Source organism: Hypanus sabinus, chromosome 10 (genome assembly GCF_030144855.1).
Source record: "Hypanus sabinus isolate sHypSab1 chromosome 10, sHypSab1.hap1, whole genome shotgun sequence".
Classification (NCBI taxonomy): Eukaryota; Metazoa; Chordata; class Chondrichthyes; order Myliobatiformes; family Dasyatidae; genus Hypanus; species Hypanus sabinus.
The window spans coordinates 37,691,812-37,719,515 of NC_082715.1; the positions used below are offsets into that span (position 1 = coordinate 37,691,812).

A 27,704-nucleotide genomic window follows, 5' to 3' on the forward strand; every position below is an offset into this window, starting at 1 on the left:
ACTGCTCAATTATAAGTAAATGGAATAATTTTTATATTACCAGGAAAATGATAGAATTCTTGTGAGGGAACTGCTAGGTAAAACAGCCATAGCATAGGCATAACTCACAATAATTCCAAATGCATTGAAAATTAATTCTTATGCACTAATTTTGAATAGTAACTCATTCCAATCAATACTTAGAATATCAAATGAGAAAGTGTTGTCCAAAGAAAAAAAATGACTGGGCAAAATGTGTGAAAAAAACAACCGTTGACTATAGTTTGGTAAGCTAGCTTATTCCACTAAAATAATATTTTATCTTTAGTAAGTGCATTGTAATTAATTGAAATGAGAAGCAGAGCTGTTTGTATTGTGGATAACGTGGGTGAGGGAAGAGGGTAGGGGAGGAATTTTAGATTTAATACCAATGGTACAAGTGCGATGAAGTCAGAATGTGATTTCTTCATAACTGGCAACACTGAAGTATACAAGTAGTTGCTGTTTTTACCTTGTTTGGGCACTGCACTCTTTTATAGGTTTTCATTTCATTCTTCCACTTGCAAAGCACTTCATGACTGAATGTAGGCAAGCCAGGCCGTGTGTACTTCAACTAAAGAAAAGCCAGAAATTACAAATGCACATAGGGTAGAAATTTTTCCCAAGTTGCATATTTTGTTTTGATAATGGAATTAGATTCCTATGATTATAATTGAGGCAAATTTATATATATATATATGTATATATACATACATACACACACACACAGTATGGTACTATAACACAACTCTCATACAGGCAGCTAAATAGTAAACTTCTATCTCACATCTTCCTAGAATTTTGTTCTGAAAAAGCCTGGGAAAAATTTTAAAACAAAATTGTGAACAGACTAACTTCATTATACAGTTTAGCACGAGAAAAGAGTTTAAAAAAATAGAAGTGAAGACTCAAGTACACCAATGTTAATCAAAACTTAATATATGTGAAAATAAGGCACATCTACAAACCAAACATTTTACTGTCATATAAAATTATGTCTATACATTTTCAAATCTAATTGAACAAGTCATAATTCACAGGAATAAAAATGTAAAATGTAGTATTATTTATTCTGAACTACATGGCCACTGCAACTCAGTGTGAATGAAGGTATTTTATTGCAATTCTTTTATCAGTGGCTCATCAAAACTGTGGTCTAACTGGGACAATAAGATATAGGAACAGAGTTAGGCCATTCAGCCCACTGAGTCTGTTCCACCATTCCATCATGGCTGATCCTGGACCCCACTCTACCCCAAACAGCTGCATTCTTGCCATATCCTTTGCCGTGGCAAGGGAATTCCACAGACTCATTACTCTTTGGCTAAAAAAAAATTCCTCCTTACCTCTGTTCTAAAAGATTGTCAATCAATTTTGAGGCATGCCCCTAGTTCTGGATACCCACACCATAGGAAATATCCTCTCCAATCCACCCTATTTAGCCCTTTTAACATTCGGTAGGTTTCAATGAGATCCCCACGCATTCTTCTAAAGTCCAGTCAGTACAGGCTTAAAGCTGCCAAACATTCCTCATGTTAACCCTTTCATTCCCAGAATCATCCTTGTGAACCTCCTCTGGACTCTCTCCAATGACAACACATCCTTTCTGAGATATGGGGCCCAAAACTGTTGACAATACTCCCAAGTGTGGCCTGACTAGTGTCTTATAAAAGTTCAGCATTATCTCCTTGCTTTTATATTCTATTCCCTTTGAAATAAATGCCAACATTGCATTTACCTTCTTTGCCATAGACTCAACCTGCAAATTAACCTTCTGGGAGTCTTGCACGAGGACTCCCAAGTCCCTCTGCACCTCTGATATTTGAACTTTCTCCCCATTTGGATAATAGTCTGCACTACTGTTCCTTTTACCAAAATGCATTATCACACACTGTATTCCATCTGCCACTTTGTTGCCAATCTTCCAATTTGTCCAAGTCCTGCTGCAAAGCATTACAAAGCCATCAATTCCATTACCAAATCATTGACAAACAATGTGAAAAGTAGCAGTCACAATACTGACCCCTGAAGAACACCACTAGTCACTAGCAACCAACCAGAAAAGGCCCCTTTTACTCCCACTCGCTGTTTCCTGTCTGTCAGCCATTCTTCTATCCATGCCGGTGACCTTTCCTATAACAGCATAGGATTTTATCTTGTTAAGCAACTTCGTGTGTGGCAGCTTATCAAGTGCCTTCTGAAAATCCAAGTAAATGACATCCACTAGTTTTCCTTTGTCTACTCTGCTTGTTACTTCCTCAAAGAACTCTAACAGATTTGTCAGGCAAGATATCCTTTTACAGAAATTGACTTTCATTATAGTCTCCAAGTACCCTGAAACCTCCTCCTTAGTAATGGACTCCAACACTTTCCCAACCACTGAGGTTAGGCTAACTGGCCTATAATTTCCTTTCTTTTGCCCTCCTCCCTTGTTAAAGAGTTGAGTGACATTTGCAATCTTCCAGTCCTCTGGGACCAATGCCAGAATCAAGTGATTCTTGAATTCTTGAAAGATCATGACCATGCATCCACTGACACAGACAATTAGTCATGTGACTTGAGTAAAATGATAAGAAAAAATAAAATAGCTAGCTGCAGGGTTATTTGTCTTTGCTGTGTCATTTTTACCTTATCATCATCTGGTACCAAGTCACGTTGGATTTTTCTCCGAGGTGACTCCCGAGCAAGTTCGTCTGCCACGATTTCATGCAGGTGGTATGCAGCTAACTTGGCAGAGCTCCTTCGCACTCTTCCAGTGGATGTTCTTTCCACTTCTGGTTCACTTTCTTTTTCAGCAGCCTCATCATCTGTAGTTTCTGGAGACTAGTCAGTAAGACACAAACACATGCAATGGTTGACCACCAGAGACTGTGGATTCAAACAGTTGTCAACACTGTACTAAAGAAATCAAAGTTAATAATAACTGGCCTGCAAATCTTGGTTGGAGCAAATTAACCTCTAGTGAATCTAAATGCCCAGCTTGATAGGTAACAATGATGGGAATTCTGAAGGGAATGCCTCTAACTCAGTATTTCTAATATCAAACAAGAAATAAACGTATAGCTCACTGAAAAGTGTTCATGCAAGTAGAAAGAAGGAATATGTCATATTTGACATCATTAGTTGAGGCATTAATGAAGTCATGTTGCACCTTGGTTAAACAGCACATAGTATTACATGCAATTCTAGTCACCCCATTTCAGGAAGGATGTGGGGACTATAGAAAAGGTGCAAAAGAGGTTTACTTGGATGCTACCTGGGTTAGAGGATCAGTTACAAGGAGAGATTGGACAAATTTGGATTGTTTTCTCTGGAGTGTTAGAAGCCAAGAGCAGACCTGATAGAAGTTTATGAGAGGCATCGATAGTATAGACAGTCAGAATCTTCTTCCCAGGGTACAAAATGTCATACCAGAGGACATGTATTTAAGGTGAGAAAGGGATAGTTCAAAGGAGGTGTCTGATGCAAGTTTGCTTTTATACACACAGTAGTAGTAGTTGCCTGGAATAGACCATCAGTGGTGGTGGAGGAAACAGATATGATAATGACATTTTAAAGAGACTATTTGATAGATACATGAATATACAGAGAATGGAAGGATATGGATCAGGTACAGGTAGAAGAGATTGTGTTTAATTTGGCATTGTGTTCCGTGCAGACTTGGTCAACTGAAAGACCTGTTCTTGTAATGTACTGTTTTGTACACTATAAAGTCCAGATGAAACTCAAAATTGTGTGTTATGATACATTACTAACAATGAGCAAGTGATATCTTGTACCACTTAATTTAAATCCACACAAATGCAAGATGAAAATGGCAAAAATGGGAGAGAGAAAATATTAAGTCCAGTACCGTGCAAAATTCTTAGGCACCCTAGCTATATATGTGCCTAAGACTTTAGCACAGTATTGTGTAAATTTTATTAATCACCATCAATCTAAACTACCAACAAGATAATGATTAGGTATCTAATAAACATTAGTATTATTGCAGAAATGGTAATAGCAATGCAAGTCTGTGGTCGAAGACTGGCAACTATGCAAACATAGGAAGAGATTTTGTAGAAATTTTGATTACCGGTGCATGTTCTGATTTCAAGTGATAATCCAGACCTGCCTTCGACTTGTACAGCTTTCCACAGTGTTGGCATTTAAATAATTGTTTCAATAATTCTGATTCTTCTTTGCCACACTTTTTCAAATGATAGAGGTAACCCATTATACTAGTAAAGCTGGCAGAACAATCCTGAATATCATAAAAATACAACATTAGTAATTTAGTGGAGCTCAATGAAAAAAGACCGCATCATTAGAACATAGAAATTTATAGAACATTACAGGACTTTCAGCCCACAATGTTGTGCCGCCCATGTAACCTAATCTAGAATTTCCATGGCACATTGCCCTCTATTTTTCTAAACTTCATGTACTTATCTAAGAGGCTCTTAAAGGGCCCTTTTGTTTCCACTTCCATCACCGCCACTGGCAGTGCATTCCACGCACCCACCACTCTCCGTGTGAAAAACCTACCCCTGACATCCCTTCGGTACCTATTTCCAAGCACCTTAAAATTATGTCCCCTCACGTTAGCCATTTCAGCCCTGGGAAAAAGCCTCTGGCTATCCACACGATCAATGCCCCTCATCATCTTATACACCTCAGGATACCATAGAACTTGAAGAAATGTGTCCAGCTTATTTATTATTCTGTCAGTCATTTCATGCACAGTCAATTAAGACTGATGTCACTTCAAGAGATCACATTATATTCAATATACTTTATTTAAATCTCAACATACAAAGTATGAAAACCATTCCAAATTTCAAATCACATCTGCAAAGAACAAAACTACTTGAGAAACTTATCGATAATGGCCTCTATTCCGTCAGGTACATTGATTTTTAAACATTATAACATCCGTTGCATCTGATTTCAGATGCAGTATCGTAGTTTGATCAAAAGTAAAATATCTTTCAGGCACAGTAAAAAGGGCTGAGCAAAACAAACTTCTTAAAATATCTTCTGGTAATTTTCTCACCCTTCCACTAAAAGTTTCATCTACAGCTATAAAACCACAGCTAATTAGCTTACAAGTTCATACACAAATAAGTAATGGCACTTTAAATATTTATATGTTGGGCTGAACATAAAGAGATCTGAATCGTTACTTTTTATTTATTCATTTTATTGCCGGCAAGGGTTGCGTTTATTTTCTATTCATAACTGTTTCTGTTGCGCTAGTAAGAATCAATTAAATCAGTATGTCTTGATGTCAGTATGTTGAAAACTAGATGCAGACGAAAGTGAAGGGCATAAGTAAGCCAATATTGCAGTGTGCTACATTCACGGTTAGCATTCCTACTTTAAGCTGTTTAAATTTAAATTACCCAGAAGATGGGATTTCAACTTGAGTCTGCAGGTCAACTGACTCCTGGATATTAAAGCAGTAGAATAATCACAATGCTACTATATACCAGTGGGACAACCTGATACAAAGACATATTGCTCTCATACAGAAATAAAGTACTTCATAATTCATTATATTTGTTTTAAATGTAATCCCTTAAGCAATATTTTTAGTGTATTCACATTTTCTTCTTAAATCAACTTCCAAGAAGTCAAAATCAGTAAGTTCATTTTCTATCCTTACCTCACGGAGACACTTCAATCTTCCCATTCTCCTCAAAACCTTTCGAAGTCTTTCTCTATCAGTCTGCTCATCAACCACATCCCCATCTTTCAAAAGTGGCTGAAAAGAAATTGAAAAAAATTGTAAGTATATTTGCAAACTTTGTTGCTATCAAATAACAATCCAGGCAGAACCCTGGGTGCCACTAGTTTGCCCGGCAATGACAAAAGTGCCACCATACCACTACATACATACATACAGGCATCAACCACCAAATCAAAACTGTGCAAAGAGTACATGGACCGTACACCACAGGAAGATTATATGGTGACTGATGGATTGAAAGGTGACTACCATAAATGATAATCTCTGACATAATGATCTTTTAAAAACTCATGAGGCTGATTTTCACAAGTATTCAAACTTCAGCACTCTGCTATTCATTTAAGTGTTTAAAATTAATCACCTGCCACCAGATCAAGATCCAGAATATGAACTGGCTTAAATGGTTAGCTTGATTATATGCTTTTCTGACAAATAGATAGGAACATCTGAGATGTCCAGCAACATCTCCTGATCATAACCCACAAATACAATTCTATTTCAAGAAAAAGGAACAGGCTCTGTGGCTCTGTGATGTGTTGCCATAGCAAACAAAATTCAGTTTAGATTTTAACTACCTTACCATATTGTTATGGTCTGCCATTAAATGGTACTTGAGCCCTGCTAAAGATTTCAACTGTTTTCCACAGTGTTGGCATACAAATGGTTCCTAGATGAAAAGAAGTCAGTTTTAGAATGGAATCTCAGATTTCTGCTACTTTAATTCATTGTTATTAATGCAAATAGCATATGTCAATGTAAAATAGAATGACAACTTTTTGAAGTGTTAGAATATAGAACATAGAATAGTACAGCGCAGTACAGACCCTTCAGCCCACAATGTTGTGCCAACCCTTAACCCCCCCCCACCTTAAATTCTTCCATATACCTGTCTAGTAGTCTCTTAAATTTCACTAGTGTATCTGCCTCCACCGACTTAGGCAGTGCATTCCACTCACCAACCACTCTCTGAGTAAAAAAACCTTCCTCTAATATCCCCTTTGAACTTCCCACCCCCTATCTTAAAGCCACATCCTCTTGTATTGAGCAGTGGTGCCCTGGGGAAGAGGCTCTGGTTGTCCACTCTATCTATTCCTCTTAATTGTTCTTCACAATACAATTTTAGGCAATAACATTTGTCAAGTGCTTAGCAGATAAAAATTGCAGTGAGTTTCACACATGTTTGGCCCCATAAAAATCAGAATAAGCAGTTAATTATAAATTACTCGATAACTGATTGTGTGAATTGTACCTTACAGTCATTCAACATCACAATTAGTGGTAACCATTTTTTACTTTTTCAAAATTATTACAGTCAGGCACAAACTCGTCTTATCTATTATTCTTTGTTATATTTTTACTGGGATCTCACTGTCTTTGTTTAAATGCTGTTATAGAAAATCTACTGGTCAACAGTTTTAGAACAAACTGAATGCAATCACATACTGATACAGTTTTATTCAAAAGCTCCAATTGACAATAATGTCAGCACCAAATGGAAAACCACAGAAAGGAAAGGTTTGAAAATGGAGAAAATGTGCTTTCACAGAATGGTGGTCTCTCTTGCCCCTAATACACCTCCAAGTAGAGGCAAAGCTAATTTACTGTTGGAGCCCTGGAAGTTTCTGTGGGAAATGAATCATCCATCCTGAAGTTCCACTGTTACATTAAATACTGGTTCCAATATTCTTTTTGACAGAAGTCAACGGTATCAGAATGGAAAGAGCAGTGCTTTAGAAAAGAGCAAATTGATGGTTCTACAAAATTAAAATGCTAAGATGTATAAACGTTATAATTTACTTTTTCAATTCTATGAAAATTTAAACTAAATATGCTCTAATTTGCCAAAGCTTTCAACCTTTGTAAGAGCTTAGTACTCCAAATGGTAGCTTACATTTATCAATCCACAAACTGCCTGCAGTTCTATTGTGATATAGATGACAATCAATTAAAGACTTGAATTATTTGATCAGCCTGTAGCACAACTCTCTGTAGGTTTCATGTTACACAGTAAAACTTATAAGCACCTCTTTGCAGTTGGTCATGTGTTTCTTCAGCCCTTCCACTGTCTTCCTCATAACAGCCTTACACGTAGGGCACGTAATCTTTCCCTTTTCCAGAATTTCCAGATACCAGTGTTCCTCCTGACTTCCTGCCAATTTAATCCAATCATATTTAAGTATCAATAGTATAGAAATTTCTTACCTTAAATTAAAATTCATTTCAAGTATAATCAAGTCCCCTTCCATCCCACACAAATGAATATGGTAAGAGTTGGAAATTAATTTGAATGACTAATAAATAAGTAAAAAAAAACAAATAGCAGATCTTGTGGTAATAAACTCAATTGGAATACAGATGAAAGAAGGAATGAAACAAAAACAATAGACCAACAAGAGAACATGTAGAACGTCAAAATTTAACAATCAAAAATAAAAAAGGAATTTTAAGAGTGCGGAAAATAGAGGTATCAAGTTGTCACTTTTTATTGTCATTTTGACCATAACTGCTGGTACAGTACACAGTAAAAACAAGACAACGTTTTTCAGGACCATGGTGCTACATGAAACAGTACAAAATCTACACTGAACTACGTGAAAACAACACAGAAAAAACAACTACACTAGACTACAGACCTACCCAGGACTGCATAAAGTGCACAAAACAGTACAGGCATTACAATAAATAATAACAAGACTATAGGCAAGGTAGAGGGCAGTAAATTGGTGTCAGTCCAGGCTCTGGGTATTGAGGAGTCTGAATGCTTCGTTGCCTTTTCCCAGATGGCAGGAGGGAGAAGAGTTTGTATGAGGGGTGCGTGGGGTCCTTCATAATGCTGTTTGCTTTGCGGATGCAGTGTGTAGTGTAAATGTCTGTAATGGCAGGAAGAGAGACCCCAATGATCTTCTCAGCTGACCTCACTATCCGCTGCAGGGTTTTGCAATCCGAGATGGTGCAACTTCTGAATGAGGCAGTGACGCAGCTGCTCAGAATGCTCTCAATACAACCCCTGCAGAATGTGATGAGGATGGGTGGGGGGGGGAGGTGGGAGATGGACTTTCCTCAGCATTCGCAGAAAGTAGAGACGCTGCTGGGCTTTCTTTGCTATGGAGCTGGTGTTGAGGGACCAGGTGAGATTCTCCACCAGGTGAACACCATGAAATTTGGTGCTTTCAATGATCTTTACCGAGGAGCCATCAATGTTCGGCGGGGAGTGGTCGCTCCGTGCCCTACTGAAGTCAACAACCATCCCTTTTGGTTTGTTCACATGCAGAGACAGGTTGCTGGCTCTGCACCAGTCCGTTAGCCGCTGCACCTCCTCTCTGTAAGCTGACTCATCGTCCTTGCTGATGAGACCCACCACGGTTGTGTCATTGGCGAGCCTGATATGTGGTTCGAGCTGTGTGTTGCAGCACAGTCATGGGTCAGCAGTGGACTAAGCACACAGCCCTGTGCTCAGTGTGATGGTGTTGGAGATGCTGCCTCCGATCCAGACTGACTGAGGTCTCCCAGTCAGTAAGTCTAGTATCCAGTTGCAGAGGGAGATGTTCAGGCCCAGTAGGCTCAGCTTTCCAATCAGTTTCTGAGGGATGATTGTGTTGAATGCTGAACTGAAGTCTATGAAAAGCAAACGAACGTACATGTCTTTTTTGTCCAGGTGGGTTAGGGCTGGGTGGAGGGTGATGGCAATGGCGTTGTCTGTTGAACGGTTGGGATGGTATACAAACTGCAGGGGGTTCAGTGAGGGGGGCATCAGGGTCTTGATGTGCCTCATGACGAGCCTCTTGAAACACTTCATGATGATGGATGTGAGTGTAACGGGACAGTAGTCACTGAGGCAGGACACTGAGGTGGCCTTGAAGCATGTTGGAACAGTAGCGATGCTCCGGGAGATGTTGAAGATGTCAGTGAGAACATCTGCTAGCAGGTCTGCACATCCTCTAAGCATTCTACCAGGAATATTGTCTGGTCCAGCAGCCTTCCGTGGGTTGACCCTGCAGAGGGTTCTTCTCTGAGACACAGCACCTGGTCGTTTGGAGGAGGGTTCGACTTCCTTGCCACCACGTCATTTTCCACCTCAAAACAAACAGAAGTTATTCAGCACATCTGGGAGGGAGGCATCACCAGCACAGGAGGTGATGTTGTCCTGTAGTTGGTGATGTCCTGAATGCTCTTCCACATGCGCCGCGTGTTGCCACTGTCCTGGAAGTGGCTGTGGATTCGCTGGGCATGTGCATGCGCATGCTTTGCCCCTCTGATGGCCCGGGACAGTTTGGCCCTTGTTGTTGTTAGGGCTGCCTTGTCACCTGCTCTGGAGGTGGAGTCACAGGTCCTCAGCAGCACACACACCTCCATGGTCATCCATGGCTTAATAGAGATTCAAATAAAATCAAAGAAAATATCATAGAGATACTCTGCCCTTAAATTCACAGAAGAGTGTGCTGTGGAAATAAACCCATACCTAGAGGAATAAAAAGCAGTTCATCTAGCATGTGGTAAACAAATTCCTCATGCTTTCTGTATGTGAAAGCTGTAGCAGTTTCCTCTGATGTGCATCCCAGAGGAAAATAAGTTAAAATCTCTGACCAGAAACACTCATAGAGCTTTGGGAGGTCATAATTAACATCAGCCAACATAACTCATTTTTGAAGCAACAATGGGTCTATTAATAAGGTAAATATAGATATCCAAATCTGTAAATTTCAAAAGACATTGAAAATACTCGGCATAAGTGATTTGTTCAAGAAAATTGAAGTGTGTGATACCAAATGCATTATGGGAGCACAACCAGGAGTTCACTGAAGTGCTCAATCGATGTTGCAGCTTAGGTATAAGGCTTAGTATATAAAAGTCAAGCATGACACAAAATCAAATAAGTGACAGACAGCTTAGCAAGTTCATTGTGGCTTATAAATAGACATGAAACTTAACATGGAGAAATGTAATGTAAAACATTACAAGGAAGAGATTAAATAAAGGATAGTTATATTTTTATCTCATAATTTGAAAATTCTAGATATGGATATGAAGCTGAAATACAGATAAATTTATATACACACAGTGGAACTAGTTGATCCAGTTGCAAGCAGTAACATAAGGTTGTAATTTTTTGGGAATTTTAAACTATGCCAGTTTTTTTTTATAATTTTATTTTTATATGAAGGTTCTTGCATCTCATAAATGAAAACTGTTCAGTATACTAACTCAATAGACAATGCAGATTAAAGTTTTTAGAGTTGGGTTTTATAGTGTCTGATGTTTAAGAATGATAACAACAGTCTCTGCCACCTTGAGTTTCAAGTATAGTGTGCTGCATTGGTGAGAGTCTTTCTCTGTATTTGGCTATACTGAAGTAGTTACAGACAGAGGAAGTTTCCTCCTATTCTCTGGTATACCACTTGTATGTAAGTCCTGCTGGGTTGCTGTAAATAAGAAAGTTAAATCTATCAGGGTAATGAAAAAGAAGTGGAAGAATATATATCCAGGACCTCTTCCAAAAAATCTGACAGGGAAAAAGATATTCAAAAGTACATAGACAACAACTGGCCACTTCATAAAGGCCTGAATTGCTGCTCCAAGGCTATCCATTTTCACACTTACTCAGTTGGATGCAGAGGGACTAACCACATCTTGTAGACCAATATTTCTCTAAAATATTCAATGAAGTCTCAGATCCTGTACCATAGAATATTCACTCTAGCTCGCTGTATAAAGTCCACATGGAGTCCAGCAACAGAGCAAACCAAGTGATGAATCCCACCACCATTGCATTATTTAATGTACCAGCTCTGCAATAAATCTGTATCAGCTTACTAAGCATTAACTTACCAGTATGAATGGAAATTCTGAGCAGAAACCTGAAACATTTGGTCAAATAAAACAAATTTTTAATACCTCATCTGACTGGGGAGCTGGTAAGAATGATCATCAAACTAAATTGATTACAAAGAGTGCAAGCAGCTGTTGAAAATTTGTAAAAAGTAAATATTTTAAGGTGCAGAGCAAAGAGATCAAAGAGCAGTAGGATGCATTTTGAAACTAATGGTATAAAGCAGCACAGACAACTTGAATCTTTTTGTATATCTAAATGTCCATAATAGAATAATCAGAATTATCTGGTTCAAAATGAAGTTTTCAAACACATCCCCTGTAGTTGAGCTTACAATAAAAATGTACTGAATTGAATAAGCCTTCTAAAACAAATTTTAGGAGGTGCTTTAACTTAATCACAGGGCAATCATATTACCTCCTAACATATTTTGCACTGACCTGTTCCAATATTACAACCAGTTCCTTTATCTACAAAGATATCACCTGATAGGAATATTTAAATAAAAGGGGAAACTCTGCAACAATGTTAATTTCAACACAGCTAGCATTTACCTCCTACCTGCTGGATACGAAGGTAGTTCTTTTCGCACATACCGAGAACGATTTCCAGATTTTTGACTCTGCACTTTGGCATTGACTTTAAAGGACTTTTGTTTTTTAGAAAATGTATTTGTTACTGTAAATGAAAGATAGTTTTAAATGAACAAACAATCTATATCAGGCTCAACATTCTAAGTTACCGATGGATACAACATATTAAATTCACACAGGTGCTTTATACAGATGTTCTAAGCAGGCAAGTGTGTTCCACTCTCATAGATGCACTATTTGATGCAAAAGTTATGGCTTGTCAGTTTTCCCAGATGGGAATAAAAGGTCTTAAACCATTACCCTTTGGTGGGGTAGGGGACATTACCAGTGCTCACTATCCATCATTCAATCTAGCCACTGAAAAATTTTCCAATCTTTTTCACTGTTAGCAAGTTTGCTGCACACAAACTGGCTGTCGTAAATTTTTTAATACAGCACAGACAGCATTTCAGAAGGATTTCAATGGCACTCTGGATACCCTAAGGTTGCAAAAATTAATATTGTAATAGAAATCTTTCATTTATTTCTTCTTTATTATAGGTTTACCAAATACTTTAGATTTATTTCTTGGTACTTGAGTCCTGATGCCGCAGGTATAAAGTACATTGCAGGACCACAAATGTCCATCCTATTAATTACTTACTGATTACAGTAAACCAGTAAGTAATAAAGGGTCCACTGGAATATCTTCCTGAAGATAAACAATTCACTGGATTGTTGCAGTCTTTGTAATAACATTCATGACAATTAGGGGCTGCAGATCACTATTAAGAATAGGTTAAGCAAGGCAACCAAGATTAAGGAACAGTACTTATGGAAGACTAATCTGACTCATTAACTCTGGATCAGCAGGGTATAGAACAGCTGCAGGATGGAAAAAAAGATAAAGGGGCCATGGGCTTACTCCTGAAACAACTTAGCTCTGTAGGAATGAAACGACAGGCAATAGGTTTGCTAACACAAATGATCAACAGAAGAAATGTAGCTACAAATAACAGGCCTGATGAGTATAAATGGCCTAAAGGAGAGATGTGATACTGATTGAAATCATTGTGATCAGATACTGACTGACCAGGAGCATGGATCTATGGATTTCTCAGGTAGTGATAGCTAAACATTTGTATTTTGGCAAGAAAATAGACATCTATGATGGGCAAAAGGAGTATTGCATGATACTGGATGTGTGAGGATATGAGTTGTGAATTTTAAATTACACCAATTCTCTTCCTCCCATACGCTCAATATACCAGTGAACAAAGGAACATGAGCTTTGAATGATTATGGGGTTTAGAAGTAAGTAACTTGCACAATATTAACAAATTAAATGCTCTTGAAGGAGCCAGGAATGGCAAATTCCAATGGACGACTATTTATTGATTAATCATTACTTGGTTGAATATCATTTTGGAGCTCATAATATATTTTTACAAACATGAACTTTCATTTCTCCACATTTTGAATCCGTTTTTGATGTATTTTTTCTTCTTCTTGATTCTGCTTTTTAAAAATAATTTTCACTTTCTGTACAAGACTTTTTTTGGTTGTAAGTCCCCTGGTTTACATTTCTTTATTTAATGAGGTTCTTCAATATGACCACTCATAAGTTATGTACACCCTCTAGAGGGTCACAATCCAATTGGTCCCCAGTGACAGCAAATCTAAGCTTTAAAATTCATATTTAAATCTAACCAACTGCCCTTTGCCGCTGCACACATGTTAAGGCTTAGTTAGGCTTGAATGAAGCATCAGAAATAACTGTTATTTGAATGTTTTAAATTTGTTCACATTTTATACCTGTTAGCTTTCTTCCTTTATGAGAAGATACATCGTCATCATCATCATCATCATCATCATCTTCACTATCAGTACTTCGCATCTTTCTTTTCTTCTGCATGGCTTTGCTCTCTGTTATAAAAGTACCTAGTTTAACTTTTAAAAGTATCGTTTTAGCTTTAGGAATATGACAAATGTACTGATTTGCTAAAATACTACATAATATACAGTTGCAAGAAAAAATTTGTGAACCCTTTGCAACTGCCTGGTTTTCTGCATTATTTACTCATAAAATGTGGCCTGATCTTCATTTAAGTCACAATGATAGAGAAGCACAATCTGCCTAAGCTAAAACACACAAACAATTGTACTTCTCGTCAACACTGAGCACACCATTTAAATAATCACAGTCTAGTTTAAAAAAAGTATGTAAACCTCTGGGGTAATGTCTTCTACAAAAGCTATTTGGAGTAAGGTGCTCCAATCAATGAGATGAGATTGGAGGTGTGGGTTGTAGAAGTGTCTTGCCCTATAAAAAGACACCAAGTCTCAATCAAAACAACTTTCATTGGACCTTAGAAGAATTGGAGAGATGCATGAAGCTGGAAAAGACTACAAAAGCATTTCGAAAGATCTGAGTGTTCATCAGACCACAGTCAGGCCTACAAATAGAGAAAAATTCAGTACACTCTAATCCTCGTTATATGTGTCTTCAGACTATGCCAATTCACTGTTACGCAAGGAACCTATTTCTACCAATGTCTCCTTATATATGTCCAAAACTCACAGTTATGCAAGGAGCACTGCTTTCCCGCCAATAGAAATCACGTGCGCATGCCTCACAATCTCACTCCTGCCAGTCTCGCATTGGTTTTGGCAAGGTGTGGATTTGCGATCTTGCGCTCTTAAACTTCTGTTGGTTTTACCTATGGTGCAGTGATTTTGTGCTTGAAATATTTAACTATGCCTCCTAAGTGTCTGATGTCATGTTCTAGGCCATCATCCGAGTGGTAGAGAACCACTTTAACCTTGAAAAAAAGTTGGAAATTGTAAACAGCGCGGCATCAGCTGAAGGTAACACAGCTCTGGGACGCTGCTGTCGGGAACAGAATCTTGCTTTAAAGTTCTTTTGTTGCTTGACAATGTGCCAGCCTACCCTAAATGTTTGGACAGCATTCATCCTAACATAACAGTGCATTTCCTGCTGCCTAACACAACATCGCTGATTCAACCACTCAACCACAAAAAAAACGGCGAACTATCTCTCAGATGCTGCAAGCAACAGACGATTTTGAAAATCCCAGGAGTTTACCAACGGTAAGGGAATGGTTGAAGTCAGAACACTTGGCACAAACGGCGATGGACGTGGACCCAAGTTTAGAACGGAGTCAGCATTTCAGTTGTTCCCTGCCGTCAACCCTTCTTCCCTACAAGCAAATTTATGCCGATAAACAAAATGCTACCAAGCAAACAACCCAAAGAAACCACTTTCTTCAAACCGGTGTCATCTGCTGCCGGCAGTTCTAAGAGTTCTGTGAGTCTTCCTTCACCCCTTGCTGTGCTTGATGATCCTGACGACCCACAACCATCCACCTTATCCATGTAAAGCTGCCCGACACCACAACACCCACTCATCTCCTGGAGCGAACACACCTCCCACTATTAGTGAGTACTGTACACCCTACTATGTTAACTTTCTATGATTTATTACATTGAATATTACCTTAAATAGATGAAATATACAAATGTTTCCTTGTGTCGTATTGGTATGAAAATGTTAATAAATTATTGATAAAACATATTTAGGAAGCCCTCTGGAACGCATTCCTATTTTCTCCATCTAAATAATTATTCAGATTACGCGTTTTCACATTATGCGCCGACTATGAGGAACGTATCCCCCGCATATTATGAGGAAAGGGTGTACTGTTGCAACTCTCCATGGGAGTGGGCATCCTGCAAAGATCACACCAAGAGCACATTGTGCAATGCTGAAGGAGGTGAAAAACGACCCAAGGGTAACAGCAAAATACCTGCAACAATCTCTAGGACTTGCTAAAGTCTCTGCTCATGTGTTCACTATAAGAAAAACAATGACCAAGAATGGAGCCATGGAAAGACCCCACAGAGGAAACTACTGGTCTCAAAAAAAAAACATTGTTGCATGCCTCAAGTTTGCAAAAGACCAGCTGGATGTTGCACAATGTTCTGTAGACAGATAAGACAGAAGTTGAACTTTTTGGCAACACCAAAAGCTCATCCCAACTGTGAAGCATGGTGAAAGGAATATCAAGGTTTGAAAATGCTTCGCTGCCTTAGGGCCTGGGCAGTATGCAATCATTACTGGAACAATGAATTCAAAATTGTATCAAGACATTTTACAGGAGAATGTCAGGGTAATGGTTTGTCACCTGAAGCTTAAAAGAAGTTGGATGGTTCAACAAGACAATGATCCAAAATGTAAGAGTAAATTAACAATAGAATGGTTTAAAAAGAAGAAAACTTGTGTTTTGGAATAGCCAAGTCAAAGTCCAGACCTTAACCCAATTGACATGCTGTGGCATAACCTGAAGAGGGCTGTTCATGCAAGGTAACCAGAAATATTGACGAGCTGAAATAGTTTTGTATGGAGGAATGATCTAAAGCTCCTTCTCGCCTTTGTCCAAGTCTGATTAGCAGCTACAGAAAATGTTTGGTGGAGGTTATTGCTGCTAATGGAGGTTCCACCAGTTATTAAATACAAAGGTTCACATACTTTTTCCAGCCTGGACTACAAATGATTAAACAATGCGTTCAATAAAGACGTGAAAAATACAATTGCTTGTGTGTTATTAATTTAGGCAGATTGTGCTTGTGACTTAGATGAAGATCAGATCGCATTTTATGAGTAATTAGTGCAGAAAACCAGGTAATAGCAACAAGTTCACAAACCTTTTCTTGCAACTGTAAATACAACTCTTATGCATAAAACATAGTCAGAACAAAACAGATATGGGGAAATACAATATCCACTTCGCTTTTCATCACAGTTGTTTTAAACAAATTAAAGAAGTAGTCCGCAGAATAACAAAGAAAAATAGAACATTTAAACAGTACGAATTAAACTAAGCAATTATCCGCTGTAATAGTTTCTCTGACCTGCTCCAAAAATTCTATTAGCAAAGCTGTACTTAGCACTTGCTGGGTCACTTTAGAGGAAAGCCAAGAGTAACAATGTTAGTGGATCTGTAGTACACGTTATAGCACTACCTTGGTAGACTTCCTTTCCTGAAAGGCATCATCGAAGCACTTGGATTTTCACAGCAGTCTGGTAGCTTTTATAGCTATCAACAATTTACAGTATAGACCTTTTAATTCTGAATTAATAATAACTGAATGTAAATCTATGACCTTTCATCTTCTGATCAACAGTCCATACCTCTGGATGCCAATTCAGTAATTTAATTACTACATCACTGTATATGTGTGCTCTCTTTACACATTTCACCCATTAAACATGTTTCCAGAATGTAATAAGTTCTAAGAAAATTCAATTCAAAGAAGGAATATTTAAAACAAGAGCTCAGCATTCTCGTATCCAGACCAACAGTTGCATTGAGAGTAAATTCAATTATGTTTTGTATACTGCCCAAAATATGCTGTTTTGTTTGGAATTTGGAGTACAATACAGAATCTTTGAAATATCAATTGATATTATGTAAAAACTCTTTAGTTAATTTATATAAGATCAATTTCCAACTGTACCAAAACCATTCCTTGAAAATTAAGAATGCTAGTGATAGAAATGTAAATCTTCCCTGCAGTTAAATGACTTAGAGTCAATTCTGATGCAAAGTAATCTACCCATTTTCAAGTTTATGAAGATCAGAGATTCTGCACAAACTACACAATTTACCTTTCCCTTTCTGCTTACAATTTTCTACATAAGCCTCCATTCCCTTCATCTCTAACCAGTATCTTGGTTTGCGAATTGCCAGTTGTCCATCATCCTCTCCATTAGCTTTATCTTCCGAGGTTGAAGACGAAGCATCACTGAAAGATTCCTCTTGGCTATCCTTGGGAACAAAGTTACTTTTGTATTGTTTATCCCTAATAAGAAAAAAAAGTTTAAGTAAACTTTGTGATTGGTTTATGACACAAGCACATTTAAATAGTGAAAAGGAATATTAAAGAGATAACTAATAGCTCTGGACAAATTATTTGGAACAAATTATTAAACACGTTATTTGGAATCCTCACTATGTATTTCAAAATTAAATTCCCATTTTCTGGTAAAACTAAAACTAGGATGAATATTAAAAAAAAACACTGGTAAATTAAACAGGGAATCAAAGAGAAATTTTTATCTGGACAATGATTAGAAAGTAAATTGATTACTATAGGCAGTTAGAATAATAAAAACCTAGATGCATTTAGTGGGAAGCCAGTGAGAAAAGGACATAAATGGATACGCTTTTAGGGTTAAGAACAAAGAGATTGGAAGATGTCAATGTGGAGTTCAGGTCTATGTCTATGCCCTAAATACTTTAAAAAGTGCTGGTTCTGCTTGAAAGGAGACCACATAAGTGCAAGTTATTACAGTACAAAAAGGAGGGGCTATTCACCTTATTTTGCCTGTGCTAGCTGTGGTTGATTTCTCCAAATAATCTCACTTTGCTACTATTTTAAATTTTTACTATTTTCAGTGCTTCCACCCCCCTTTCAGGAAGGACACTCCTGATAACAACACACTGATTTATAAAATACCTTCTTATGTCACTCCTGATTCTTCTGCCAAAATTCACCAGGAAAGTAAAAAAATTCATTAAAGACTAAACATAAAAATCTGCAAGATAGCTAACTAATGATTTGAAGGGAAATGCTCTATTGAAAAACAAATATAAAACTTCCTATTTCAGAATTTTAAACAAAAACAAAATTATTCAATCTCTTCAACTATACGTACTTCTCATCTCCCAAAGTGATCTTTATCTTTTGAATTCTTGGTTCCAAGTCTTTTTCAGGAGATTCAGTAGTCTGAAAAGAAAATCCTCAAATTATTATTAAGTGATTGTGGAATGCACACCCAGTTGTAATATATACTTCACAGAGATAAAAATCAAGTTAGCTAGGTACTCTGCAATACAAATTGTATTATTCTTCATAACATATTATTCAAACTCCATCAGATTTCTATAGCTCAAGAATGAATATTAGTTTAAGAAATCAGTACACCTTTTCTTTCTAAATTCATAATTCCAAAGTCAAAAAATATGTTGGCCTTGCAGTTAGTTTTTCACTACCATAACATATATCATGCTTAAAATTTTCTGAAGTGCCAGATGAATTTTCTAAGATTTTCCAACATATTGTTGAAGAACTGAAATAATGACCAAGAGCAGAGCTTCTAACATTACATTCTTCCTACATAATTCATGTTATTTCTACCCAGAATTGGATGATGACACAGGTAAGCATATTTTCCACCAGTGGAGAATTTCAGGATTTATTTTTTTTCTTTTTAAATCAAAATGAGTCAGAATGTGTATCAGGCTGAAAACTCATTTAGGCAGGTTATCTCCCAGTGGGTGAAATTGAAAGTAATCTTCTATGATCTATTAATAAATTCAAGTTATCTTTAGTTTAGCTACTAGAAATATGTACCTTAAAACATGTCTTCTCTGTATAATTCTGTCCATATATACATCATACAAGTTGATGTTAGTCACTTTTTCACTTCTCAATGCATAATAATAAAAATGATATTACAGTATTCCGAGCTGGTGCAAGCTTACAAATGCTCCAATAATTGCACATTTGAAAGGAGATATGGTCAGTGGAGATTTGGAAATGCTGATTTGGATCAGGAACATAGAAGAAGGAAGATCTATTTAACTGCATAATGTTGTAAAAAACTACTTTCTCTGTTGCTATCTGGTAGCCTTACAGATTGGGAATCAAGTTGTGTATTCAGGCATAAATGTTTGAGCTTGGCGTCTGCAGGTAGGTTCTATAAAGAACCTCATTAATATAATTATGCAGTTAATATACCGACTGCTCAAACCATGCCAAATAAATAATGCTTTCATAGCTGGCTTCAAGTTACTAATTTAACTTGGGTATTCTCCATCACTCCTGCGGTCTAAGATTTTAATCAGTTTCCCAAGAGATAGGCAACTTTATCTCCCATAAAACAATGTGAACACTACATTCATATACAATATAAATCATATTTTCCAGTTACTGACTTGGTGCAGATCTGCCACTATAAAATGACACTATAATGAAAATATTTTTATCTCTGTATGCCAGCACAGTTTTCTGTTTTATTTAGGAATTGGAAATGGTTTATTGTTGTCACATGTACTGAGTAAAAAGCTTGTCTTGCAAACCATTCATACAGATTAAATCATTACACAGGGCATTGAGGCAACACCATAACAGAATGCAGAATAAAATGCAACAACTACAACATTAGGCATTCACGTGCAAGATCATGAGGTAGATTGTGAGGTCAAGCATCCAGCTCATCATACTGGGGAACCGTTCAAGTTCAAATTTATTTCATCTGACTGTACATACTACAATGAAATGAAACAGCGTTTATCTATAGACTTAAAACAGTGGGCTAGAAGCTGCCTTTGAGCATTGTCTGTTCATTGAGAGGGTGAAGAAGAGAGAATATTGTGGATGGATGGGGTCTTTGATTATGCTGGTTGCTTTACTGAGGCAGCACAAAGTATATACAGAGTCCATGGAGTGGAATATTGGTTTCTGTAATGTGCTTTGTTGTGAGCAAGACACATTCTAGAGGTGACATTTACTCATCAAAACTATTTATAAGGAGACCATGGGCTCCTCTAAGTTTGCAGAATGGCGATTACCTTCCACTTTCTCAACAGTAAACTTTGTGAATTCATGGATAATTTCTACTAGATGACAGCCATATTAATTTATTAAACCAAAGCTTAAGTCCAAAACAGATGTTATCAAAATAAACAAACAGTGAGTGGAAAAAAGTGTTAGAGATCAAGCAGCTGTCGATAACTGCAAAAAACATAAATGCTCCAAGTACAGTCAAAACCATTTGAAGCCCCAACAATGAAAGGCCTACCCTGATAAGGAGGGCCCATCAAGAAGAGAAAGATAACCCATGTTTATAGAAAGAACCAAAGTTCTCAGCCTAGATCTTGTCCTCTATCCTAATTCCTTGACTCTATTCCATAGCAACTATTCACTCCAGCCTCATCATTGGTCCAGAAGTAGAAAGCCCTTAACTCTGAATGGAGTCATCGGGACACCGTTATGACAGTGTTTTTTTTTAGCAGTCTTTCTTGTTTTTATGAGGCTGTGTTGCTGGCTTGACGTGTGGAAAACATGCAAAGGAGCCAGCTGGATTCGAACTCGGGAGCCTTCGCTTCGAAATCCAGCGCTGATGCCACTACGCCACCAGCCGGCTATCATTGGTCCCAGGCTGACAGGATATTGGAAAAAAACATCCCTCAATAGTAATACTACAAAACCCAGGGAGCAGAAAATAAGACTGCCGAGGGTGGCAAATTCAGAGCCTAGGAGGTAGGGTATGCCTCATGGTCAATAATGCCTGGTGCAACCCCCAGAACATGCATGCTCTCAAATCCTTTTGTTCCCGGGATCTGGAGTACCTGGTGCTGCTGTGTAGACCTTACTGGCTGCTTAGGGAGTTCACGGCTGTTATTATCACAGCTGTGTATACTGTGGTCCATATCCACCTAAAGTTGAAGAGCAACTTCCAGAATTTTATAGAGAACAGTCTCTTCATACGAACATGTGAACATATCACCAGCTTGTATACCACCAGTGGCTAATTATAAGCAAGCACTTGCAAAACTGCATGATGTCACCTGCAGGCAAGAAACAGCCCATCCCAACGCATTTCAAATTGTAGTCGGCAACTTTAACCAGGCCTGTTTGATGAAGATGATAACCAGGCCCTGCCCAATTACAACCAGCATGCAACTTGCTGCACCAGAGGTCCCAACACACTAGATCACTGCTATGCTACAATAAGTTCCTTTCCAAGACTGTATCGGCAAATTGAACCATTTGGCTGTACTCCTACTACTCACATATAGATAGAGTCTAAAAAGCAAGGCTCTAGAGATCAAGACAACCAAGAGGTGGTCATGGGAGGCAGAGGAACAGTTACAAGATTGCCTTGAATCAATGAACTGGGCAGTGTTCAAGCACTCATCTGAGCATCTGAATGACTACCCCAGGGTCGAAACAGACTTTATTAAAATAGCTGTATTCTGTGTATCCACAAAATCATTCAGGGTTTATCCCAATCAGAAGCCCCACATGAACCAAGAAATACGGAATTTGTTGAGAGCTAGATCAGAGGCATTCAAGTCTGGAGATCAAGAATGTTACAAGAGATGCAGGTATGATCTCTGAAAACCCATCTCACGGGTGAAGTTGAGATCCTGGACTAGACTGGAATCAATGAGGGATGCTCAACAGCTGTGACAGAGCTTGAATACCTTAACCTCCTACAAAGATAAAACTTGTGACACTGGGGACAGCAGAGCTTTACTCCCAGATGAGCTTAATGCCTTCTATGCTCGATTTGATCACCAAATCAGGGAGGAACCCCCATGTCTCCCGATGATCCTTTGGTCTCCATATCTGAAGTTGACATGCAGGCTGCCTTCAAGAGGAGTGAATCCAAGGAAAGTATCTAGTCGGATGGAACACCTGACTGAGTACTGAAGACCTGTGCTGACCTACTGGTTGGTGTGTTCAACTTCAACCCCTCGCTCCGGAAAGTGGGTGGTACCCACCTGCTTCAAGCAGGTTCAATCGTACTGATGCCAAGTAAGGCGTGGTAACCTACCTCAATGACTATCGCCCATTGTCGCTTACATCCACAGTGGTGAAGTGTTTTGAGAGACTGGTGCTGGCTTTCTGGCACCAAGCCTGGTTCGTGGAGCAGAAGAGAAAGAGGAAGATGAGGAATGCAGTAGTCATAGGGGACTCCATAGTGAGGGGAACAGACAGGAGTCTTGATAGCTTGATAGAGACACCCGCATGGTGTGTTGCCTCCCAGGTGCCAGGGTACGGGATGACTCGGATCGGGTACAGAGTAGTCTGAAGGGAGAGGGTGAACAGCCAGAAGTCTTGATACATGTCTGTACTGTTACGAAACCCCGTAACTGGGTCACTAACCAGCAAAGATAGAGAGGTCCGTTGAAGTCTGATGGTACTATTTTTAAGAGTATTTATTGATAAAGGGGCACAAAAACTAAGATCAATGCAAACATACAGATAATATATGTCGTCAATACTAAATCTAAAGTGCGGGTATAATAATAATAATCAATAAAAAATAGCTCTATCGTTGTCTAGGGGATAATGTATTGTCCGATGGAAATATAAAAGTCACTGTTAGTTCGTTCAAGCTGCAGCGTTTTGGGTTTTAGAGAGAGATGGGTTAAACTTGCCCAGGTCTTTTATGATGCCAATCCTTTGAGTCGTGGGGAGTTGGTTTCCCCATTATTAGCCAAAAGCTGTTTTCCGTGGTACAAGCCACCTGTTCCGGGCAAACGGAACCGAATGCACGTGGCCTCCTTCCGATGGCTTCCGCTATTACGGGATCGCTAGCGTTTCTTCTGGTGCATCTGAGGGGCTGTTCCCACAGACCCTCTTTTATCCTGACTCACAGGGTCGCAGATGTCAATCAGGTTGGGGGTGATGCAATCCCTCCCTCAACCAGCCCACTTTGCCTGAGGGCTTCCATGTAGCACAGTATTTCAATCCACAAGTTCGTCTTCAAGAGACAATGGCTGTGTCCCGTAGCTTTATATCGCCGGGGGAACGAGACATTCCGCACGTCTCTCTCTCATCTCCTGGGTCTCCTGACCCAACCCAATAGTGATCTTGCGATTCTCACAAAGGAGGGGGCTGCAGGCGTAACAGTACCAATGACATAGGTAGAAAAAGGGAGGAGGTCCTGAAGAGATAATTCAGGGAATTAGGTAGGAAGCTGAAAGGCATGACCTTTTATTCCGTATGTAATCTCAGGATTGCTGCCTGTGCCACATGTTAGCGAGTGCAAGAATAGCATGATCAGGCATATTAATGTGTGGCTGAGAGACTGGTGAAGGGGAGAAGGATTCAGATTCCTGGATCATTGGGGTCTCTTCTGGGGGAAATATGGCCTGTACAAAAAGGACAGGTTACACCTGAACCCAAAGGGGTCCAAAATCCTTGTGTGCACATTTAATAAAGCTGTTAAGGAGGGTTTAAACTAATTTGGCAGGGGATGGGAACTGGAATGTTAGGGCTGAGGAAGAGGAAAACAGAAGTAAATCAAAGATAGTGCACAACAAAGATTATAGAAAGAAGAGGCAGGAGATGAGGCTTAATCAAAGACAGTGGCATGAGTTACAGGGCAATGGAGGCATGGTGCAGTTAAACCAGAAAGCAACAAATACTAGACTGAGAATGTTATATTTGAATGCACACAGCATAAGAAATAAAATGGACGATCTTGAAAGTCAGCTACAGAATGGTAAATACGACGTTGTGGCCATCTCTGAAACTTGGCTAAAGTATGGCTGCCACTGAGAGCTGAATGTCCAAGGATATACGATATATCAGAAAGATAGGTTAGTAGGCAGAGTGGTTGGTGTGGCTCTGCGCATAAGAAATAATATTAAATCATTGGAAAGAAAAGACAAAGTGTAGAAGGTGTAGTCTCTATCAGTTGAGTTAAAAAATGCAAGGGTAAAAGGACCATAATGGCAGTTATATACAGGCCTGAAAACAGCAGCCAGGATGTGGATTACAAATTACAGCAGGAGATAGAAAAGGTGTGTCAGAAGAGCAATGTCATGATAATCGTCGGGGATTTTAACATGAAAATGGATTGGAAAAAACAGGACAGTACTGAACCTCAAGAGAGAAAATTTGTAGAATGTCTAAGGGATGGCTTTTTAGAACAGGTTGTTGTTGAGCCCAAAAGGGGATTGGCTGTGCTGGATTGAGTGTTGTGCAATGATCCAAAGGTGATAAGACAGCTTAAAGTTAAGGAACCTGCAGGGAACAGTGATCACAATATGATCGAGTTCACATTGAAATTTGAGGGGGAATAAATAAAATCCAATGTGTCGGTATTTCAGTGGAATAAAGGAAGTTACAATGACATGAGAGGGGAACTGGCCAATGTTGACTGGAAAAGGACATTTGCAGGAAAGACAGCAAAGCAGCAATGGCTGGAGTTTCTGTGAAAAATAGGGAAGTGCCAGACAGATTTATTCTAAATAAGAAGAAATTTTCAAAGGGAAGAAGGACACTACCGTGGCTGACAAGTGAAGTCAGAGCCAAAGTAAAAGCAAAAGAAAGGGCATACAAAGAAGCAAGAGCTAATGGGAAGATAGAGGATTAGGGAGCTTTTAAAAACTTTCAGAAGGAAACTAAGAAAGTCATTTGGGAGGAAAAGATGAATTATGAGTGGAAGCTGGCAACTAATATTAAAGAAGATACAAAAAGCTTTTTTTTAGTATATAAATGGTAAAGAGAATCGAGGGTAGATATAGGACCAATACAAAATGATGCTGGAGATATTATAAAGAGACACACAAAGATGGCAGAGGAACTGAATGCATATTTTGCATCAGTGTTCACAGTGGAAGACATCTGCAGTATTCCGGACATTCAAGAGTGTCAGGGAAGTGAATTTTGTGCAGTGAAAATTATGACCGAGAAGGTGCTCAGGAAGCTTAATGGTCTGAGGGTGGATAAATCTCCTGGACCTGATGGAATGCACCCTCAGGTTCTGAAGGAAGTAGCTGGAGAGATTGTGGAGACATTGACGATGATCTTTCAAGAATCAATTGATTCTGGCATTGTACCGGATGACAGGAAAATTGCAAATGTTACTCCACTATTTAAGAACTGTGGGAGGCAGCAGAAAGGAAACTATAGAACTATTAGCCTGACATCAGTGGTTGGGAAATTGTTGGAATCGATTGTTAGGGATGAGATTACGGAATACCTGGAGGCACATGACAACAGGTGTCCCCCGTTTTTCGTATGTTGGCTTTACGACACCTCGCTGTTACAAAGGACCTACATTAGTTACCTATTTTCGCTAACAGTGTAACACTGTTATGAAAAAAGGCAGCACGCATGCCGAGCAGCCAAGCTCCTCCCCTGGAACTGCATTCTAGCCAGCATTGCTTAAACACATGCTTGTGAGCTTCTGAGCTTTATGTCGATTTATTTTGTGCATCCATCAGCAAGATGAGTTCAAAGGTATCGGAAAAGCCTAAAAGAGCGTGTAAGGGTGTTACTAGACATAATAAAGCATTTTGATCATGGTGAACCAAGTAAGGACAAAGTGAGTTTGGCTAAGGAGGCTGGGTTTGTGGAAGTTGACGAAGATGATGTTGAAGAGGTTTTGGCATCCCATGTAAGAACTGAGAGATGAAGAGCTGATGAAGAGGAAAGGATAACAATTAAAGCCGAATGCAGTAGCGAAAAGCCTGAAAGTTAAGTTGTCCAGGAACTGAACATGAAGCAATTGCGTGAGATTTTCGCTGCAATTGACTACGCTGCATGATTGCAGAAAAGTATGTCTTTAATTTTGCAAGGGTACGTAAGTTTAGGCCATATTTGCAGGATGGTTTGAGTGCTTACAGAGAATTTACAATAGAAAAATGCGCAAGGCTAAGCAGTCAAGCATGCTGTCATTTTTCAAGCCTTCCACATCAGCCACAGCAGACGACAAACCTCGACCTTCGATATCGAGGCAGGCAGACATAGAAGGTGACTTGCCTGTCCTGATGGAAATAGATGACAATGAGATGATACACCAGTCTCCACTACCTCCCACCACCCCAACCTCTGACGACTCGGCCTAACACACCATCATCAGTGTGCTCGCTGTCTTCCCAATTCTAGTAAGTGAAACTAAACTGTGCATACATTATTTCTACTTTATATAGGCTGTGTATTTTTGTGTGTTATTTGGTATGATTTGGCAGCTTCATAGCTTAAAGGTTACTGGAAAGTGTTTCTGCCGAGAGCACTTGCTCTGAGTGTCTTTTTTGCCAAGTGCACTTGCGCCGCGTGTTTCTGCCAAGAGTGCTTGCGCAGAGTGTTTTTGCCGCGAGTGCTGTCAAGAGCGCTTGCGTGAGATTTTTGCTATGGTGGACAGCACTGCAATAATTGCAGAAAAGTATTCCTACTTTATATAGGCTGTGTACTTATCAGATCATTCCTGCTTTTACTATATGTTACTGTTATTTTAGGTTTTATGTGTTATTTGGCATGATTTGGTAGGCTACTTTTTGGGTCTGCGAACGCTCCCAAATTTTTCCCATATAAATAAATTCTTCAATTTACGACATTCCAGCTTACGAACCATTTCATAGGAACACTCTACCTTTGAGTAGCGGGGAAAACCTGTAGGCCAAAGGCAGCATGGTTTCCTGAAAGGAAAACCTACCTGACAAACCTACTGCAATTCTTTGAGGAAATTACAAGCAGGGTAGACAAAGGAGATGCAGTAGATGTGGTGTACTTGGATTTTCAGAAGGCCTTTGACAAGGTGCCCCACATGAGGCTTTTAGCAAGAAAAGAGCCCGTGGAATTACAGGAAAGTTACTAGCATGGGTGGAGCATTGGCCGGTTGGCAGAAAACAGAGAGTGGGAATAAAGTGATCCTTTTCTGGCTGGTTGCTGGTTACCAGTGAAGTTCCATAGGAGTCAGGACCACTGATTTTTACAACGTATG

The 27,704-nt window shown here is 39.0% G+C and overlaps 1 protein-coding gene across 1 annotated transcript in view; it reads right to left on the reverse strand.

Moving 5' to 3' along the window:
- Nucleotides 1-27,704, reverse strand: part of znf512 (zinc finger protein 512) — a 53,885-nt gene that overhangs the window by 6,225 nt on the left and 19,956 nt on the right. Inside the window, exons 4-13 of the mRNA XM_059981685.1 lie at nucleotides 18,891-18,961; nucleotides 17,841-18,034; nucleotides 13,967-14,077; nucleotides 12,141-12,257; nucleotides 7,777-7,901; nucleotides 6,333-6,419; nucleotides 5,669-5,767; nucleotides 4,097-4,264; nucleotides 2,647-2,841; nucleotides 491-592 (exon numbers count right to left, since the gene is read on the reverse strand). Of these exons, the coding sequence (XP_059837668.1) occupies nucleotides 491-592; nucleotides 2,647-2,841; nucleotides 4,097-4,264; nucleotides 5,669-5,767; nucleotides 6,333-6,419; nucleotides 7,777-7,901; nucleotides 12,141-12,257; nucleotides 13,967-14,077; nucleotides 17,841-18,034; nucleotides 18,891-18,961 (1,269 nt within the window). The remainder of the gene's footprint in view (nucleotides 1-490; nucleotides 593-2,646; nucleotides 2,842-4,096; nucleotides 4,265-5,668; nucleotides 5,768-6,332; nucleotides 6,420-7,776; nucleotides 7,902-12,140; nucleotides 12,258-13,966; nucleotides 14,078-17,840; nucleotides 18,035-18,890; nucleotides 18,962-27,704) is intronic.